Below are 22394 nucleotides of genomic sequence, written 5' to 3'. Positions count from 1 at the left end.
ATGTTGACCTTAAAAAAAATGTCAAGACCTGGTATAACTACGGTAAGTAACACATATTCCTAAACTGATCATTCTTTGCCCTGGCTCAGATTACCAATTCGGGCAAAAGCATATAAAATGGAGTTTCCCTTTAAGAAACAGATGTGGTCTGAAACATGTGAACGTGGCATTTGGAGATACTTGGCAAGTAGATGATGGTGATTGCTGAGTGATGACTGAGGAGATATCAGCTTGGAATCTTTGTTATACTTTGGGGCCAATCTATAAAAACCTGTGAAAAGCAAAACTTGTGGAAATGGGATTGCAAATATTTGTAGCCCTCAACTGTCACATTTTGTAAACGTCTACCGCTATGACCACTGGAATGCATGGAATTACAGAAATCAGGAGTTTCCGGTCTTCCTCAAACGTTTTCTGTACAGTGTTACATATCTGCTGGTTATGTTGAGTAATTCCTGTCTCCACCTTCCATCATTTTTTTTCTCATTCATATTCACAGAGGAATGTTTCTATTGGCATAAAAAAGTCCGTGCCTGATTGAAGAATTCTCCCAATCTGGGTAGGCCAAGGAAACTATTCTGATTCTTCCTTTGCAGTCGTCATATTTTTACTTTAAAGTAAACAGGGACCAAAGCTACTACAATGTAGGTGCGATCTGGTATTCCTGCGTCGGTAACTTGCATTTTCCTGCAGCAGGAATCCCAAATCAGCTGTTTACGAGTGGCAGCTGTCACCCATTCAAGTTAATGATCGGGTAACAGCGGCCGCATTTGAAACGATTGTGTGTCCAGGGATAGTGATGTCATTGATTGTGCATACAGGATTAGTGTTTGATTCCTGATCTTATTACATACGATTACATGCGGTGTGCCTGAGTTTTGCCGCTTTCATATGCGGCCGCTGTCACCCGATCATTAGCTTGAATGGGTGATCGCTGCCAACTGTAAACAGCAGATTTGGGATTCCTACTAACGAGGGAGCATGAAGCTCACTTGACGAGGGAGCATGGAGCCGGCTTCCCGGCCAATCAGGAAGCCGGGCGGTGTGTAATGACTTGCCACCCAGCTTTGTGGTTGGTCAGGAAGCTGGCCAATCAGGAAGCCGGGTGGCAGGTCGTTGCCCACCCCCCGGCTTACTGATTGACCATAAAGACGGCTCCATCCTTCCTCGTCACCTAGTGACGAGGGAGCATGTAGCCGGCTTCCTGACCAACCCGATTGTTTGGGAAGCTGGACAATCAAGAAGTCAGGCGGTGAGTCATAACCCGCCTCCCCAGTTCCCGATTGGTCAGAAAGTCGGCTCCATGCTTTCTCGTCACCTAGAAACGAGGTAGCATGGAGACGGCTTCCCTGCTAATCGGGTAGCTGAGCGGCGAGTCATTACATGCCGCTCGGATTCCTTAATGGGAAAAAAAAAAAAATATTGGTACTCGATACCAAAAAAACGGTATCGGTGCATCCCTACTTGCATCCCTAAAGAAAACCTATCATGAGAGCAATGTGCGAGTTGCCTTCTTCTGAAAATACCAGCTGCCTAGCCGCCATGCTGCTCCTCTATCAGTTTCTCAGTCACTAACCTGGAAAGAGTATGCCAATTAGGAGCCATGACTGTACTTGCTGCATTCTTGTTTGAGTCAGTTACAAAGTGCTGAAGCCAAGAATATCGTCATGAGTCATTTATTTTTATTGGGTATTTTCAGCAATTATTGCCTACGTAATTAACACATAACAAGCTTCCACTGTTGATACCTTTTTTATAGGCCAGTGTACAATATATTTGCCCTTAAAGTATTGCCATTCTCCGACCCAAACCAGCTTTGTGTGAAAGCCATGAATGCAATGAGGGGTCAGGAGGGGGATTGCAATCAACAAACTCTGCTTGCAGCTGGAACATCCGGAGCTTGCCAGGATTTGCATCCCCATACCGGTCTTCCGATGACATCACCCACTGAAAATCAATCATGGAGTCTCCGCGCTGTGTAAGCACATTGATGCTGCACACACTGTATACATTCCTATAGCTTTTGCATTTACAAATTAAAATATACATTTTATAGGGAGGATGCCAAGTCTAAGGTCACTAAAACTAAATCCTAAAAATTCAGTAAAACTTTACAATCAATCAGGCTGTTTGTGTGGAGTGGAAAGGAAAGTAGTGAAAAGCATTTACCTGGATGTGGCTTTAGTTATTTTACATGTATTCATGAGACGCACAGACTTGCTACAGCCAGAATGATGCAGGAAAGAAGCAGAGTGTAAATGAGTGCAAGGACATGTCAGCACACAATCGACAAAAGAGCACAGACACACAGAGCTATCCCAACATACATATACTGCCGTTCAGTCTGTTAAAGGAGAACTATGAGATGAGTGATTTCCACTCACCTCATAGTTCTAGCCGACCTGTGACAATGAGACTGTCACAGGTCGGCTCAGTAGATCGGGAGGTGAACGAACACATACCGGCGTTCGCTCACCTCTCAATCCTGTCACAGCTCTCTGCTCCGATCTGCCAGCGCTGACTGGCGGAACGGAGGGGGCGGGTACAGATGGCTCTGCCTCTAGATAGGCAGAGCCAGCTGTCACTCACGCAGCTGGGCGGATCTCGACGTCTAAGTCGGGATCCGCTCCGGCTGCAGCGTCTCAGTATACCGTGAGCTGTAGCTCGGGGTATACTGAGCTTAGGGTAACAGGAGGACGCTAGTTTGTGTTCTCCCGTTACCCTAAGGAGAACTATGGGGAAAAACACTGACCCCCATACTTCTCCTTTAAAGAGATTAGTATTAATATATCTACAGCAGAGCACAATGCCCAATCCGAAGAAAAGAGAGAAAACAGATAAAACACAAATATATATTTTTTTTTATTAAAAAGGAGGAGTAAATATTAACAAAAAGCGAACAAAAACACTTTTTTTTAATTGTATTTTGTTAGTCAAGCTACTATAGTCTGTTCATTCTCTTTATATTTTATTATTTTCAGAAACTTATTTCAAATCCTTAAAAAATCTTTCAGCAAAAAAGATTAATTTTCATTCAGATGGAAAGTGTTTGGCAAGCCTGGGACTTCTCCACCTCACGACTCCCCCTAATGCTCCCGCCCATGAGGAAGCCAGCAGAGCCTACTAACCGATCAGTAGCAGCGCTGAGAGGAGATCACCAGCAGAACATGCACAGCAGTATCCAGATGGCAAACTTGCCAAGGTAAGTAGAGTCAGTCCCACAGACTTGCACCATCACTGTTCCAAACAAATCAAAACAAAAGGGTAAAGACCTTCTTTAAAAGAGAACTATGGCCCAACCTTTATTGGCTGTTAGTTCTCTTTTGGGTCACAGGAGGACATTTACTAATGTCCTCCTGTGACTCAAAACTCAGCAAATAGCGGCCTATTGCATGCTATATGCCGACAATGCAGAGCCGCGCTGCAGCCGGGAAAGATCCCCACAATATTGTCAGAATCCACCCTCCTAACTGATTGACAGCTGCCTCTCAAGAGCCAGCCATGCCCGCCCCCTCCTCTGTCTGTCCCTAAAGTCAGCACTGGAGCCACGGAGAGGGGAGGGGGGAATCCCTGCAGGGAGATGACTGACAGGCAACGCTCTCTGCAGGAAGAAGATCCAAGGGATAGGGGGTTTGTGATTGTTCAGCTCTTGAACTATACAGACGACGTGTGAGAGCAGCAGTGTCACACACCAGCACTAACTATGGGGATGAATGGATTTCACTCTCCCCATAGTTCTCCTTCAAGCAATAAGGAAAAAACAAAACACAATCAGACTCTTGCTTCAGTTTTCTTGCATCTAGGATTGCACAGGAAACTGGGACCCCTGTAGGTGACAAACACAGCACCGGCCCTAGATCAGGTTCTCCATCTGGTCCACTCACCATTTGGATGCTAGCGGAACGATGTCTTTCCTGGTCCCTGACGGAGATGGGAGAGAGCCGGTAGGCTTCTTTGGTAAGATGGTCTCGCTGTTTACTGTTGTCCTCAGTGGCAAGGGCCTAGCTGTAAAAATCAAACAAACATATCAGCCACTCTATCTGCCATTTAGTTTTTCGATAGCGAGCATACTGTTAGTTAGCAGAACATCAAATAAATTAAAAAAAGCGATTTAGTGTTCTGCTGGAATAAAAGGATTGATGAAACCTTCACAGTCATTGACAAAATAAAAACCAGCAACAGTAATGTGTGACAAGGCAGGTTTAATGTTACAAGTAGGTGTTATGTTCACATCAGCAACAACCCAATCCTGTTTAAGAAGATGTAAAGGGGGGAATGTTTAAAAATCTGTCCTAGCAGTAAAAGGGAGCTTAAAGGAAGCCTGTATTAAATGGAGATGACCAAACCCAAGCTCCTCCAAGCATGGGCACTTCCACCCTATCAGCTGAGGGGCTGGGTGATCCCCGATCGGCAGCTGCATGTAAAAAAAGAGGCGGGATTGATGTGTTGACATAATTTACCTTATATGGCCACATTGCCATTAATGTACTTTACCAAATATAGACATGTAGCCATATAAGGTCAATTATGTCACTGCATCCTGACCCTTTGCTTACTTCTAGCTGAAGGCGAGGAATTCCCTACTTAGAAGGACCCCAGATCCGGGCTGGGTTCACGCCGAACCTGCGTTAAAGAAGCATGTAGGCCGCCATTGCTGATCTCTCCTGATAATGCTAGTTCCCTGGCAGCCATGGTGATACAGTATGCAGATCATTCCGACTTCACTTTGACTTCTCTCTTCTGCATATTTGTTTTGGGTAAGTGACTCAATGTATTAAAAAGACAGCGGCAGCCAACATTTCCACTGTGATGTCAGCAATGACACCTCATACATTTCTCAGAGTACTATGAAAAATCTGTTTTGGATGAACCGACCCTTCAGGGCCCATTCACACCATGTCCGGATCATCTCCAGACCAGACCAGATTGTTTCCGGACCCAAAATGCATCCTAATGTATCCCTATGCTATTTCTGGCCTCTGTTCACCCCAGCGCAGTCCATTCCAGACCAGACCAGAAAAATACTGCTTGTCCTATTTTGTCTGGAATGCACTGGAACGCATAAAAACGCACTGGAACGCACCTGTAAGACCATTTTAAGCGGAAACATTTTTTTTTTCCCAAACGTGGCAAAAATCACAGCAAAAACCCAATGCACTGCGTTCCAGATCTGGTCCAGAAAATGGTGTTAACCTGCCCTGAAGGGAACAAACCCTTAATAAAGCCTGGAGACCTCCCACCCACACCATTTATTTTTTTTCCTTTACATACATGCATACCTTTTTCGCAAGGATCTCCAGGCCAATCACATGAGATCACGAGTCCTCTTCCTCTGGCAGTGGATGGGTCCTGAATGCTGGAGTCAACAAGACCATATAATGATGTGGCACTGCTACCCACAGCATTCTCCTGTGAACCCAGGCCAGCTATATAACGTACCTAAAGGGGGTGTATCCTTGAGGCCCTGGGCTTATAGGAAGCAGGTTGAATGAAACTGGGCATCATTCAACCCAGATGAGGACCAATGACTTTAGAGTTGTCTGCAGGGGACAATGCTGGAGATACGGTAATAACTGAAGTGCTGGGAAATAGATTAAAAATAAATGAAAGTAAGGGGATTATAAAAAAAAAAAAAAACACACAGCAAGACGGGTTAAACAACAATCTTACGAAATATTTTTTTTTTTTATTTTCCCGATCACAATCAGTCAATTTTGTTACAGTTGTAAAAAAACACCACATGCATCGTTGGAGGCATTCTGTTTCAGTACTGTATACTTTTATTCTGGATGATGATGCTCCATTGTTACCTTTTGGTTTCTCCTTCCCAGCAGCAGATGCTGTATAAAGAAGATAACACCTCACATTTTCCATGAAAAAAAAAAGGAGGTAATGTAATACAAAACACTCTAAGGGAGGAACCAAAAAATAGAACAAACCTTGTACAATGTTTCCCCGCCATGAACCTCTAGGTAATAATATTGAGTTTATTACAATTATGCTGTCTGGGCTTCCAATACAGAGAACCCTAGACATGTGCGATTCGTTTCATTCCGAAATTTGGACGAAATTTCAGAGATTCGGATGTATCCGAATTACAGATATAACGAATGCAAACGAATCCGAATTTCCGATTCCGAAATTAGTTAGCGGTGGTCTGTACAAAATTTTGTTTGTTGGAGGAAATTTCGTTGCAGCAAAGTGACATTTGAGGGAAAAAAAAAATATTTTTCCCCTTAAATGTCACTTTGCTGCAACGAACGAAACGACAATTCATACAGACTAACGCTAACGAATTTCGTCCGAACCCGTATCCCGAAACTAATTGACTTTCTAACCCGAATCTCGAAAAACTAAATAACGCAAAATCCGAATCAAAACTAAACTAAGCAAATGTCTAGAGAACACCTTCATGTCTGGTTCCAGGGGTAGTGGCCCTTGGACCAGGACATGAGAGGAAATCTTTACAACAGGGACAAGAACAAAAAATAAAAATAAGAGAATATGCTATACAAGGGTAGGATCATAGAAACATCCAAATTACTATAGATTTAAACAGACACTCTCACTTTGGCTATTTATTTGGCTTCATAATAGGAACTGCCCTTCTGTAGCAAGGTATACTCACCTATCTATGCTCACTTCCCTCTGAAGAAAAATCGATCCTGGGTAATGTTCACTGTCAGAGCAATAAAACGTTCCTTACACATAATGCACCCTTCCACAAGAAGACCATAAGAAAGGTGTTAATACGTTAGGACAGGGGTGCCCACAGGGTCGATCGCGATCTACCAGTCGATCGCGTAGTCGACGCCTCTCTCTCCCCTCACTGCTCGTCCGTTCTGTCAGCGGCCCCGCCCCCCGCGGCTGAAGTGCTCTTTCACTTCTCGTCGGATCCCCCGCTGCCTCTGCCCGGGAGAGCAGGGGGATGCAGAGGAGAAGCTGAGCCCCCTTGTGCGTGGACGAGCGGCAGAGGATCGGTACATGTCAGTAGTATGTACCAATCCTCTGTGCAGGACAAACACTGGAGCGATCGGCTGATCACTCCAGTGTTTGTAAATAACTGGGGACACATAGTACTATGTGTCCCCAGTTATAAATGAATGAACAGGATGTGATTTACATCACGTTCTGTTCATGCATGAGTTTCTCAAGTGGGATTCAATGAGCTCATCATTTGAAAAGTAGATCTCCAGACGAAAAATAGTGGGCGCCCCTGCGTTAGGTCTACAGCATACAAGCGCGTTCTATGACAACGTTTATGGCACGCAGTGTTATTACGTTTCCTCTTCCGTCTCCTATTCCACGGGAACAGCTTATGGAAGGCCTAATAAAAGTTAACACACACCGCACTGACTCCAGACAAAAGCAGTGTAGATAATAGCAGCTTTTATCAGGGCTCCTAACACTCCTCGGGACTTCTTCAAGGCACAAAACAATAATATACTATTTATTCACTCATTAGTGCCTCTTTCACCCTATTATACAGACTGTAATAAAGAACTTTACAAGCACGGTTCAACTACCGGAGTGTTTTCTTGTCTCTATAAAACTGCCACCTTATCTATACCCAAGGGAAAGGGAAATAAAATAAAGGGAAAGTACAGTGTATTTTAGGTGAGCACATCTTTTGAATTATTATTGCAGTGTTTGCCTTAAAGAGCATGTCTGAGCAAAAAATAATTGATATTTATACTTCTTTTAATACATCTCTGCAATACATGCACAGTTACCCACATTTGATCCCTTTAAACATACTGCCAGTACAGAGAAACAGCCGTTGATGTGCCGGAAATATAGGGGGCTGGTATCTTTCTGTTTGAGCTGGCAATACTTGTCTTTTGACCTTTGAAATCCCAAATATGTGGTGTCAGCCCTGCCCGCTTCATTTCTGATGGGTAGCAACGAACACAGACCTCTGCTCATTTCCAAACCCTCCCTCCATCTCCATAACCTCTCCTCCTCCGCATCTCCATAACCTCTCCTCCACCTCACCTCCATAACCTCTCCTCCACAACCTCTCCTCCACAACCCCTCCCCCTCATGTCCATTCAGATGTTGGAGATGTAATACAGAGGAGGGAACATACCTGCATATTTGGTGGAGTTGCCCTAAAGTTTATATCTTTTGGGAGTCAATATTCGAAGTCTATAATTCTATAGGTAAACTAAATTTGGAAAATAACCCCACAATTGCATTATTATCCTTGATCCCTGGTCCTTTAAAAAAGATAAAGCTAGATATTCTGAGATTCGCGATGGTCGCAGCAAGAGTCAACATATCACGGGACTGGAAATCAAGGATTCCTCCCTCATTGGAGAAGTGGGAAACCACGATGGAAGAAATAAGATACATGGAGGAATTCATTGCAAAAGACAACGGTAATATTGACAAACATAAGTATATTTGGGAGGAATGGGGGTCTTATAGAAAGTCTGAAGTATTCAGGAGCTTGATAATAAAAGACAGAGAGGATAGGAAGAGATACAGAGATGAAATCTCTATGATGCCTGGGGGAAACATAACAGCCAACAAAGTGATCGGTTAGATTATTAAACAATATTTGGTTTTATTGTTTAAACAAATTACAAATGCATTTAACCTATATGTATGGGAGTAAGGGGAAGAAGGAGGGTAGAATAAGGGGAGAAGGGAAGTCCGAAGGAGAATAAACTTATTTATTTAAAAGTAAAAAGGGGGTAGGAGATATTTTCACAGGGCCTAGAAATTAGAATTCTAGGTGTATTAAAGGGTAACACATCACATAGATGAACACAAGTAGTTAGAATACACAGTTGGATGAGTACACAATGTATAAGAATAAATGGAATTATAGGTTTAATTATAGGAGGAGGACTCACACTCTACTACTTATAGGTTGATATATATACTCTAAGGGGAACACATAGAAATAGGAATACACTCACTTACTATGGGTGGTGGGGTAAGAATTTATGAAGAATATAGTATTTAAATTCAAGAGACAGAGGAATAAATAGAAATATCTACGCACTCCTCCTATGGGCATTAATTCAATTAACATTTGGACTTCTTTTCCCCCCCTCTCCCTCTCCCATGAATGTATGTATGTATGTATGTATGTATGTATGTATATGTACATAAATGTGTTACGTAAATTTATATGTAATTTGAAATTTTGAAATAAATATATATTAATTCAAAAAATAACCCCTCCTCCTAATCTCATAACCCCTCCTCCTAATCTCATAACCCCTCCTCATCTCCATAAACCCATCTCCTCATCTGCACAACCCTTCCTTGGGAACAAGAAATTAGCAGCTCACAAGATTCAACAGGACCAAAAGGTGTAATAACACTTTAAACCTAACCAGTTTCTTTGCCCAGCATGAGCAAAGCATTGGCAACAAAGGAAACATGACCCGTTTCAATCCTTATGATTACTACCAAGACTATTCTACATCTTCTCAGCTCTTACCATGAAGAACCGTTTCCATATGCAAAGGCCAAACTTCTATTCTCTTGATACTGTTGCTTGCAATGCAACCTTAAACTGAACAAATTTGCACCATTTCTACTATATGGACCATTTTTGTATTAAAACACCTTACATTCTTCTTCTCATTAAAAAAGCAAAAGTGATATTCGCCAATCTCTCAGGCAACTGTTGCACCAGGGCAGGCCGTGTATGGTAATCACAATGGATAAATAGGAGCTTGCAGGGCACTACCGTAGCACCCCCAGATGACGCTGACAAGGATAGGAAGTTCCTATACTCGTCATCACCATGTAGGGGCGCTAGTGCCATGTGAACGGCATCCACCTGGCTATACGCTGGATGGAACTTTTATAAATGAACCCCATAGTGACAAAGACACACTAACACACCTTTGGTGGGTCCTTTCCTGTTCTGCAGTGCCTGCTGCTCCTCTGATGCCTTCAGCCTCCTCACTACATCAGCCAAGGCAGACTTCAACAGCTGGATCTCATCCTCCTGGATCTGGACGCGCTGCTCCAATGACCCAATGCGGTCAGTCACCTCCATGTTGCTGGAGGCCGAAGCGCTGTCATCTGAAACATAGGAAGAGAGAAATTCAGGACAGTACACAGAGATAGATAGTGCTAGCACCTCCTGGTGTAAATGGATCATCTGAAAGGCCAACTCCACCCAAAGTCTAGATTACATTTCTGGCTTATTTCACACGAGCATGCCAGTGATGACACTTCCTTGTAGTGTCTCTTTTCCACAAGACCGTGCACAATGCACAAATCATTTATATTTTGTATTTCCTAAATATATTTTTGCCATTAGCACTGCACTCTGGCGCCCTCTGCTGCTGGTGGAGCTCTGGGTGATTGGAGCCCAGTATAAAGTAACTCTGCACTAGAAGACCTGCCAGCCTCTCATTCTGAAACTGCTAGGTGCCCAGCTGTCATTTTGTTCCAATGGCTTCCACTGGTTCTGAGTCATTCATCTGGTCCAAATATGCAAATCAGAATTTGTGACTTCATTTAAATATAATCAATAGCCAGAAAGGATTAAAAAATCCACTTTGTGTGCACTAAATACCTTTGAAAACATATATTATAAAAGTAGCAGTGAAGTCATCACTGTGGTGTACAAAACCTGTGCAAAGAGCGCAGAGCTGTGGGAGGGGCTCAGGAGGCTCCACCCACTATAGGCTGCCTGCAGCAAATTACAGAAGGGGGTGGAGACAAGACCAGTCACCCTGCACAAAAGAGAGAGAGCAGCAGTGAGCGGTCCTTATTACAGGAGGGGGCAGAGACAAGACCAGTCACCCTGCACAAGGAGAGAGAGCAGCAGTGAGCGGTCTTTATAACAGGAAGCTCCAAGTCTCACACTGGATTACTGCACAGATCTGGAAGAAATACACAAAGCTCACCAAGATTCAGGAAGAACATACATGGCTCTTGTATGAAGGTATGAAGGAAATATTTCCTTATCCTGGAGTTCAGATTTAATAACGGTGAAGATATTCAAAGGGTCGGCAGAGACATAGATTTCCATTGTGGAAGGAGCAGTAAAGCACAACCACTGTGCAGCACTACATAGCAGGAGGCAGAACCTGAGTAAGCAATGAGCAAAAATAGCTGCCCCCGGTGTGCATAGATTAATACAAATTATGAACAGAATTAATTATTTTTTTTAAACATAACATACCGATAAGATTATCCACATAAACCTCATCTCTTATACATATAAAGCTAAAAAAATAAAATTTTCCTTTACATGCTGATCAGGCAAAATCTGCGCTGGAACCAGGCGTGGCAGATGACACAATTTCCCACATGAATCAGACTGGAATGCCCGGATTATATTCCTAATTAAACTGCAGACTGTAGAAACTCATTGTAATAGTTTCAGGTGACTGTATAGCAGGTTGAACAGAATCCAACCGGGCAACAATCTGCACAAGGTCAATACTGCACTTGGCAAACTCTAGGCCTTTGCAGGTGTTATAAATATATCTGTCATTCTAGATGAAGGCCGCTGGTGACTAAAAGCTGGACTCCGCCACAGAAACCTTCTTTACACATATTCCTCAATAGCCACAAAGAAGATAAAGTGCACCAAATGCCTGTGCAAGCCCAGCTATCACCTTGTAAAAGCAGTGGTGACATCATCACTGGGCTGTATATAACCTGTGCAGAGAGCAGAGCTGTAGGAGGGGCCCAGCAGGCCTCATCCACTACAGGAATCTACAGGAGGGGGCGGAGACCAGACCAATCACCCTGCACTAGGAGAGAGCAGCAGTGACCGGTCTTTATTATAGGAGGGGGCGGAGGCAAGACCAGTCACCCTGCACTAGGAGAGAGCAGCAGTGACCCATCTTTATTACAGGAGGGGTGTGGAGACAAGACCAGTCACCCTGCACTAGGAGAGAGCAGCAGTGACCGGTCTTTATTACAGGAGGGGGCGGAGACAAGACCAGTCACCCTGCACAAGGAGAGAGCAGCAGTGACCGGTTTGCAAGCCCAGCTATCACCTTGTAAAAGCAGTGGTGACATCATCACTGGGCTGTATATAACCTGTGCAGAGAGCAGAGCTGTAGGAGGGGCCCAGCAGGCCTCATCCACTACAGGAATCTACAGGAGGGGGCGGAGACCAGACCAATCACCCTGCACTAGGAGAGAGCAGCAGTGACCGGTCTTTATTATAGGAGGGGGCGGAGGCAAGACCAGTCACCCTGCACTAGGAGAGAGCAGCAGTGACCCATCTTTATTACAGGAGGGGTGTGGAGACAAGACCAGTCACCCTGCACTAGGAGAGAGCAGCAGTGACCGGTCTTTATTACAGGAGGGGGCGGAGACAAGACCAGTCACCCTGCACAAGGAGAGAGCAGCAGTGACCGGTCTTTATTACAAGAAGCTCCAAGTCTCACACCGGATTACTGCTCAGACGTGGAAGAAATACACAAAGCATCACGTCCATTCACTTGCATTGAATGTGAGGACGCCGAAGGATATTCCAGAGTCATTGCTGCAGGGCCGAGGATAAGGCGAGTATATATATATATATATTTTTTTTATTTTAGACTACTAGGCAAAAACGAGCACTGAACCTTTGCAGTGTAGGGGTAGCCCCAGAGAAAGGGTTAATTTTTAAATGGCACAGAGTTCTTATTTAAAGCCGAGATTTGCATACAGATTTGCTGCCTTCATCTGAATCTACAAATAGTTGTAAACAGAAAACCTTTTCTTCTATCTATTATTCATCACAGATTTCCAATTGTCCGGGGTTCACATTATTTTGTCCAGTTTTTGTAAACAGCAGTAACCCTCCCGCCTAATCAAACTTCCCTGAGACACTGAAACACAGTTCAACGACCTATCCGGGGGGGTTTGTCAGAGATCAGCTGATGGGACCTGGAGTTCCATGGTTCACTGCGGATGAAGAACGGAGCACAGAGGAAGCTCACAAATATTTAACCAGATGATGCAAATGGTGGCCAATAACACTGCATGGGTAACGTGGAGCTTCCACACGTTGAGGTGTGCTAGCACGCCTCGCTCTCTTCCAACGTGCAGAGGTTTAGCACTTCTCTCTAAAAAGCAATTATCGCTCATCTACATGTGATGTATAAGAATAAGAACAGCATCAGTCGGCAAAAAAAAAAAGATTCCATGCCATAGTAAAGTGGTCACATTCCTGGAATGTGAAGATTAAAAAGAAGAACTATGAGGTGGGTGCTTTTCACTCACCTCATATTTCTAGCCGACCTGTGACAATGAGACTGTCACAGGTCGGCTCAGTAGATCGGGAGGTGAGCGAACACATACCGGCGTTCGCTCACCTCTCGATCCTGTCATGGCTCTCTGCCGTGACAGGGGAGGGGTGGGATTCCCCACTCCCCGCTCCGATCTGCCAGCACTGACTGGCAGATCGGACGAGGGAGGGGGCGGTTACAGCTGGCTCTGCCTCTAGATAGGCAAAGCCAGCTGTCAGTCACGCAGCTGGGCGGATCCCGGCACAATTGTCGGGATCCGCTTCAGCTGTGGCGTCTCAGTATACCGCGAGCAGCAGCTCGCGGTATACTGAGCCTAGGGTGACCCTAGTTTGTGTCCTCCCGTTACCCTAAGGAGAACTATGGGGAAAAGCCTTAACCCCATAGTTCTCCTTTAATAGCTGTGATACCACAAAAAAGAGGGAAAAAAGTCTTATAACCGTATTATAACATAAAATAAAGACAACAACACAGTCCGCGGATGTTAGTCCTGTTTTCGGTTCTCTTGATGTTGCATATATATCGCTATGTATGGTTTGCTCAAGACACAGGTCTTAAATGTGGTTCAATGCATGCACAGATGTTTCTGCTCATACCATACGACAATTTGCCTTAATAATACCTGTTTTATTATGCTGTTTATATTGCTCTTATCTTGTATCTTGATCTGCATACAAGGTGCCGCTACGAGGTTATCCTCTGTACATTCCTCTTATATTCCCAAGAAAGAATTATTGTTTAAAAAAAAAAAAGAGACATTTTATAAAGCAAGAAGATCGCTGAGCTAGAGAGAGTAGAGAGGTCCTCTAGGTCTCCGATACGAAAGGGGGACGACTGATACCAAAGGGAAGGGGGGACGGGACCCTGATGCCAAACGGAAGGGGGGGGACGGTACCCTGATGCCAAAGGGGGGACCCTGATGTCAAGGGGGGGACTCTGATGGTAAGGGGGGGCTCCTGAGGATATGGAAGAAATCCCACTTTGTATTTTTGCATGGAGTCCTCCTTAAAATCCTCACCAGACACCTTTCTGGGATAAGTTCACACATCATCTTCTACATTTATGCGTTTTACAATTGGGGTGTCTCGAAATTCTGCATAATTTTTAAAAGGGTGCCGTGATTGGAAAAAATTTTGAGAAATGGGAAGATAGAGGATGCACCTATAAGTTACAGGTGGGTTCTTTGGTCAACCGTCAATAAATCAAACCCCTGTGGCCACTGCGGTCAGAATTTACCATGAACCAAGGACTTTCACCCGGCACCATCATGACAGCACTAGTTATACTAGACAGTGTCTGCTCAGATGGATGTTACTTTGACACGTACCACCGACCTAAACATTGTTACTGACCTAGTGCACACCTTCATGGAACCGGTATTCCCTGATGGCAGTGGCCTCTTTCAGCAGGATAATGTGCCCGGCACACTGCATGAATGGTTCAAGAATGGTTTGAGGAACACAACTAAGAGACTGAGGTGATGACTTGGCCTCCAACTTCTCCAGATCTCAATCCAATCAAACATCTGTGGGATGTGCTGGAAAACCCAAGTCCGATCCATGGAGGCCCCACCTAGCAACTTAGAGGACTTAAAGGATCTGCTACTGACAGCTTAGTGCCAGATACCACAACATACCTTCAGAGGTCTAGTGGAGTCCATGCCTGGACTGGTCAGGAAAAAGGGGGTACCTACTCAAGATTAGGCGGGTGGTCATAATGTTATTGCAGATAGGTGTATATGTAATTTCTTTTCCCTCTGTATTTTCTAATCTGTAATTTTGCTTGGAGTTCTAATACCGGTCCTGAACTGGTTCTCTTTAAAGTTTATAAAGATGACATGTCCCTTAATAACGATTACTATATTTCCTAGACGGCATTGGCACTGAATGCTTCCAGTTGCTGCACCGAGCTGACCTTTATATGTACATTATCATTGACCCCTAAATCTCGCCAGCATCAGACTCTTCCCAGGCCGCAGTCACAGAAAATTATTCCCCACCCGGGGAATCTGCCCCCAGGATCTACAACGACAAAAGTTTTCCGCCGGCAGAGAATGGAGCATCTTACTCACAGATCCAGATCAGCGGGAACACACTGTACTATCTATAGGTCAGAAGGAATTTGGCTTCCATTGCAGTGACTGCGAGTGGCAGAAGATCACTGAGATACATAAACAGAGAGTGGAAAATCTACAGTCAGATCGTAAAATATGCGACCTTTCTGGAAACGCTGCAGAGCGACCCGTGAAGGCTGAATTGTGTGCAGCGTGGGGGCTCATGGACCGGATGATGTAATGCTGTGCGGTTCATTCCTGCTGGCTGCCCACTCTCCGGATGACCACACACAAACCCCCAGGACTCTGATGAAGCTTTTATAATATTCGACGGAAAATCAAAATGCTGAAAACTATGCAAATATAAAAACATTTTTTATGACACTTATGTATTCCTTTAAAGGTCACAATGTTACTGCCTGGCCTCATTCACGCGAGAAAAGGCCGGCACGTACAGCTCTGTGCTGCGTGCGCGGCATTATCGGACAGATCCCGGGAAGGACAGGTGCTGCGTGTGATTAGTGCGCAGACCCCGTCCTTCTCTATGGGAGTACATGGCCGTACACCGCACCACGCTCACCTCAAGTGCAGGTCCGTACCGGTGCAGGTGTCCCGGCTCGGACGCAGACGAGTACGGACACCCGCACGGACATGCAGGGCGGGTGAGCGCAGAGCGGCGTATGGCCACGTACTCCCATAGAGAAGGACAGGGGATTTGTACTATATCACACGCAGCACCTGTCCTTCTCTGGAGCTGCCCAATAGGGTCCTTTCTCGTGTGAATGAGGCCTAAAAGTCGATGTTGCTGCAGTCTTTAAATGAGATTAGGCAGAGACAAAGAGATGTATTAATAGAAAATTTGCAGAGCCGTTCTCCCCACGAAACTGCATGTACGTTCATTCTGTGCAAATGGAGGCAAAAAGGAATGCTTTGAGCATATTTATCCAGACTGAATGTAATGTCAAGTCAATACTGATTTATGGCCACTAGATGGAGCTGAGGAGCATAGAAAATACTTATTTCCTAGCCTCATGGGCTCCATCTAGTGGGCATAATGTGGTATTTTCCTGATATTACACTCGACCTAGAAAGAAAGCATGCTAATAACATTCACTTTTGCTAAAAATCCACACAGAACAAATGTATATGCACTTTCACGGGGTGAATGGTTCTGTGAATTGGTTATAAATGCACCTGAAAGTGTGTACGGGAGTAGTTTCCCACTTTATTTTTTTTTCTGGGTTTTACTTTAAGTTCTTGAAGGACAGCAGGAGAACTTCTCACAATCTGCATTAGAAACTGCAGCAAGTCAGATGGAGCCTGTCTCATTTCCTGGCTGGAGGACATCCAGCAATATCCAGTTCTTTCCTTCCCAGCCAGTTTCTGCAAGAAAACTTCTGCATTTCATGGAGACTCAGCATTACATACACTTTTTTTTTTTTTTTTTTACTTCCACCGCTCCAAGTTTGCTACTGTGATGGACTACAATCGCAATACAAACTAGCAGTCCCATCAATGGAGCCGTTTTTTAAAAACTTTAATTTTAATTTTCTATCCGATTAACCGAACTTAATAATCGGCTAACTAATCGATTTTGAAAATAATCGTTAGCTGCAGCTCTACATATGGGTGTTGTGCCTTGTGCAGTCTGGGTGCAAATACAGCCTGCCTAGGAGCACCCGCTTCTCCAGACCGACATCCACCCATCAAGGTATTTTGATATTTCCATAACTCATCCCAACAGCCAGCCCACTACTCTTGAGTAGTAATGAGACAGAGTGCTATGAGGTTTCCAGGAAGCTATGTGCAGCCCTCCCAGCAAAAAGCAAATGCTGATGGGTTTTGTAGTTTCACCGCAGCTGGAGGGCCCACCCCTGAACTAGAGCTTTAAAGAGTGAGGAAGCATGTCTTCTATTTATGAAAACAGAAAAGGCTCCAAAAAAGTTGTCATGGGTGATGTTCGAGGTGAACCGGCTACTGCACTCCCGCTACGCATCCAGAATGAGTTGTGGAGCCAGCAGGAGACTGCGGCCCCTCCCAGCAGATCTGAGTCGGAGCTGTACACAATACATGACTATACCAGAGAGGTGCACATGTGTCTTCTATCAGAGAGGCTCACACTACAAGACTAGCTCAAGCCAAGGATGCCAAAAACAGAGTCAGCTTGTGTACAGAGGATGGCGATTATCCATTTAGATTCTCAGCTAGCTTTCTGCTGCTGAGCTGATGAGTAATAATGGAGAGCAATCAATACACATAACCAATAATAGGATTGCCATCAATCCAGCTCACTTACAGAAAATCACTTCTGCTGAAGATGAACTTGTGCCTGACAACCTGCAATGGACCGCATTGTAAATACTGAATGATGGGAAGGCGTATGAGTCACCCTTACCAACCACTGGGAGTGTGTAGCGTTGCCGAATACCTACCTTATTACTCGTTCCCGCAGGCTTCCTCCCCACAGTGCGTCGGGTCCCACCAAGCTGCTCATCTGGTCACAGTCTCTCTAACATCATCACATGCAATGCAGGGCCAGGCCCATCATTGTACCAGGAGCAGGGGAGAGAGCCGGCTGCCATACGGCAAGAGGGGTACTCTGCAAACCCTCTACACCGTGGGAAGCCAAGCATCGGCCCACCAGCTGTTGTGAAACTACAAAGCCTGATTGAGCTTATGAAAACAGAAAAGGCTCCAAAAAAGTTGTCATGGGTGATGTTCGAGGTGAACCGGCTACTGCACTCCCGCTACCCATCCAGAATGAGTTGTGGAGCCAGCAGGTGTTGTCACCCTGTCACACGGGCTTTCAATGGAGGCTACATGTGACTGTGCCAATGCCGGCATGGGTCACAGTTGTCACCACCTGAGAAAGGCCATGCAGCCATTGCTGGAGTGCAAGTAGGCCGGAAGTGGCTGCAAAGAAGCCACAGAAAATCAGCAGCATTGAGATGTAATAAAGCAGCGGGTATTAAACCAGAGCAACCTTGGCACTCCAGCTGTTGTGGATTTACAAATTCCATCATGGCTCTGCCTCCAGAAGTCATGCCTGTGGCTGTCGGAGTTGCATTGGAGCTGCATTGGCCGTTGTTTACAGCCCAGACCCAACGCAAGACAAGCCAATCTGCCTCGTCACGGACGGGCTCAGTTCACACCACCGCTTTGCAATGGGAACGCGGTGGCGTGCGCTGGAAAAAAAGTGCGGTGTGCTGTATTTTTTTTTGTCAGCGCAACAGGATGCGACGCAGTTAAACCGCTTCACACCCCGCTGCGCCCGTAGAACTGAATGAAATGTCACATTTCAATAAAGTTCTAACAAAAAAAGTACACAGTGTAATGCGCTGGGATCAGTGATTCGGCACTGTGTCAGGGCACCGCACACCAGACGCTGTGTGATCAGCGCAGTGACTGGTGTGTATGGGCTCTAAACAAGCTATTAAACTGCTGACCGGAGTTCAGCTTTAAGTAGACAATGCTGGGGAGGGCAGCTTTGGGGCTCATTCACATCAGTGTTGCGTTAATTCCACAATACCGCATGATTAACACGCGCTATGGCATTGGGGTGCCATTCAAATGAATGCGCCTAGCGCATGGTAATGCACACTAGGTGCATTGTGCAATAACATGGGTTAAATGCATGGAGTCAAGCCAATAACTGTGGTGTGAATGGGCCCTTAAAGTGAACTTGTTGCTTTGCCCTGCATGGAATTGGTCTGTGCTACATTACTTCAAGCTTATTTTACAACATATACATTATGGAGTGTTAGCTCTACTACTTGTATACCATATACAACAACTTATTATAACCTGCATTTCCCCTTTAAAATGGTCTTTTGGCTCCTAGACAAAACCAGCTACTGAATTCTACATTACTCCATCCCCCCCGGAATCGAAAACGAATGCTTCCCACCAAGATGGTTAGAACTGGATGCTGAAATTCTATCCCCTCAGCTACTGACACCATATATTATGTATTCCCAGGAAACTTAATTCCCAGGACCATTGCTCAAGATCCTTTATGCAGCTCATAGTAGGAAGACAATGAAGGTGCATTAATAAGAGCTCATTATGGTACCCTTCTGATCACAGGGCTTTCCATGTAGAATAGAGTATGAGCTTGCCCTGTGTAAATTATATTACTCCTGAACACAATCCACTTAGGAGAACATGCAATTACGAAATGGGCTTGTTGCTCCTGCATTGAACTGCATCCCTTTGTTTCTGCTGACTGGTGAATGTTTATGCCGAAAGTTGATTTATGCTCCTCTGCTAAAAGCATCGAGCTGATATATGTGGTCGTTCATTCTTGGAAGAAGCTTCCGTCATGACAGGCATTCCAACGTTTCATTACATGTTCCCGACTGCAAGGCTCTATCCATTTGTTTAATAGAGGAAATGAGAGATCAGACGACTAAAACTGCATGGAAATTGCTCAAAACTAGTCAAATGCACTCTTTATTATCATGACAAGTGCAGTCATTTGGGGTCATTCGACACTGCAAAGCAAAGGAAAAAGTGTGTGTGTGTTTGGGGGGGGGGTGAAATTACTATGTATATGGCCAGCAAAGGGTCGAGCTTTCACCGACTTTGAGATAAGCCCCACGGATCCTTCTATAGAAGAGCGCAACCGAGAATGATGTGTTCTCAGTTTCTCAGTGTAGTGGCAGGTGGGAATTTTCCAAGCGCAAGGCTTATTTCACCAAATGGAGAAGTCAAGGCCTTAGCAATGGATGAGTCCAACTATGGACCACTGAAGAGTGTTTTTAACTTCATGAAGGGAATAGCAGACACCTTGTGGTTCCTACTCTTAGGGGTCACTCAGTGTCATGACGCCAAGCCAGTGAGCTCACAAGCAAGAAGGTGATGTGGGATCCCCCAGGGTGTGGAGTGCAAGAGCAAGCCAATGTTCTGCCAGGGACCTACTCATGAAAGCTTGGACTAAGCTGTGTGCGGACCACTGGTCATGACCCCCAGGTTCACCCTGCTTTAATGCGTGTCGACTAACCTGTACACACAGAAGATGAACGCAGTAGTGTACTGACAGTACTGGCGAAGGGCAATGGAGAAGGAGCACCGGGAGTCAAGCTAAATGCCAAGGCCTGCCACGCGGATCCTTCTATAGAAGACCGCAACCAACAATGATGTTCTCAGTTGACAGTGTATTGACAGGTGGGTGGGACTTCTCCAATCACAAGGCTTATTGCGCCGATTGGAGAAGTCAAGGCCTTAGCAATGGATGGAGTTCAACTATGGACCACTCAAGAGGGTTTTTACCTTCATGAAGGGAATAGCAGACACCTTGCGGAGAAGGAGCTTAAGCTAAGTTAAGTTAAGCCAAGTGCCGGGACAGGCGGCATAGAAGAGAACCCAAGAAAGCAAAAGCTGGGGTTGATAAATGAGCAATCAGTCCAGGAAGATAATGGGCAAGAACCAAAGTCATGGAAGGGAGCTTGAAGACACACAGAAACATTGCTCAGGAACCGGGATGAAATTCCTTTGAATAGGCACTTCCCCTTCAAGAGGCGCACAATGATGATGAGCCAAACGTGCCGTTGGCCAATGGAGAGGAAGACTAGCAGCAGAGGAACAAGGAAGGGAAGTGGAATTTGGTTTAAAGAAAAACTCCTCATAGATGTAACATTTGTTATTACAGCCCTGGAACTGGTCAGGTAGATGAACCTTCTCACTACAACTATGTTCGGTTAGGTGAACCCCAACACCACACAGTTGTTGGTATATTCTGAAGAGCTCACCCCTCAAAGCCAAAACAAAATCTGCATTTGTGTGACCAGAACAAGCACTTTCATCAAGTGCACTGTGATGACCCATCTCACTTCCTACAGGGCAGAAGCAGATGAGGATCTGCAATAAAGTTTGATGAAATTCTGGCAATGTGTACAGGGAACCTGAAAAGGAATGTTTTTTGTTATTCAACAAAACTGAAGATTAATTTTAAAGCAGACTAAATGTGTTCCTTATACATATAAATTACAGTCATATTATGTAAAAAATAAGTTTACAATAGTTTTCAAAAAGAAACCTGTGAGGACAGGAATATGGGAACAGCCACCGCTGTGCTTACCTGTCTTTAAACAAATATTTCTGTCAATAAGCAAATGCAAACTACTAATGCTATTCAGCCCGTCAAAACCCTACAGATGTGCTGACCTCTAAAATTCCACTCAATCTACCATAACCCTTATTCTCAGTAATACATTTGCAGCTAAACTTTACACCACTCCACAGAGAGACATTGGGAATGTACTTCCTGAAGCCTGTCTCTCGGTTTCCTGCATCACCAGTCACATAGAATCTTACAAAGTAGGTGCAAATAAGATTAAAAAGTAATAACATCAAAACTTTTTTTAATACAGTCGTAGGTGAGGGTCACCGATGAGTCTACAGAGGATGCATTCCGGAAAATCTCTCCCATATCACATGCATGATAGTCGCTAGGCCTGCACCTTTAAAAAAATAAGCCAGCAAAAGTATACCTTTATCCACACAGGTTGCCTATCTATGACCCTACTGCCCTTGTGGCCCCCCGAACACAGAAAACAGCAAAGATATGTCACTCACCTAAACAAGCAGGTAAACTGGAGTGAGAGGACCTGCGAAGTATAAATGATACTCTTACTGAGAACTACAGAGACCTGGTGATGTCAGCGATACTTGCATGGATAAGGTGTTTCTTCATGAATAATGGATAACCCTCCATTGTTCATATCTGCCTACTGACATGAAGGAATTCAAACACTCACAAACGTAGGTCCCACTCCCCATTCTGGAATACCAGCCATTTAATATTGATCGCTAGCTACCTGTGGGAACCTGTGCTTTGTCCATGCATGGGTGGCTGCGTTGGTGTGTGTCCATTGTGGACAAATGTATATCCATACCCATATCCTGACTAAGAGCAGGTTCACACCATTTTCTGGACCAGATCTGCTCTAGATCTGCTCTAGAATGCAGTTCCAGTGCATTCCAGACCAGGCAAAATGAGACATGAGGTACTTTTCTGGTCTGGTCTGGAATGGACTGCGCTGATGTGAAGAGAGGCCAGAAATAGCATAGGGATACATTAGGATGCATTTTGGGTTCGAAAACAATCTGGTCTG

The 22394-nt window shown here is 44.8% G+C and overlaps 1 protein-coding gene across 1 annotated transcript in view; it reads right to left on the bottom strand.

The window, feature by feature from the left end:
* EML1 (echinoderm microtubule associated protein like 1) overlaps window positions 1-22394 on the bottom strand; it is a 90256-nt gene that overhangs the window by 50937 nt on the left and 16925 nt on the right. Inside the window, exons 2-4 of the mRNA XM_018561085.1 lie at window positions 9868-10050; window positions 3885-4005; window positions 2170-2220 (exon numbers count right to left, since the gene is read on the bottom strand). Coding sequence (XP_018416587.1) covers window positions 2170-2220; window positions 3885-4005; window positions 9868-10050 — 355 coding nt within the window. The remainder of the gene's footprint in view (window positions 1-2169; window positions 2221-3884; window positions 4006-9867; window positions 10051-22394) is intronic.

Source organism: Nanorana parkeri, unplaced genomic scaffold (assembly GCF_000935625.1).
Source record: "Nanorana parkeri isolate BGI_ZX_2015 unplaced genomic scaffold, ASM93562v1 scaffold499, whole genome shotgun sequence".
Lineage (NCBI taxonomy): Eukaryota > Metazoa > Chordata > Amphibia > Anura > Dicroglossidae > Nanorana > Nanorana parkeri.
This window is presented reverse-complemented; position numbering and strand designations above follow the sequence as displayed.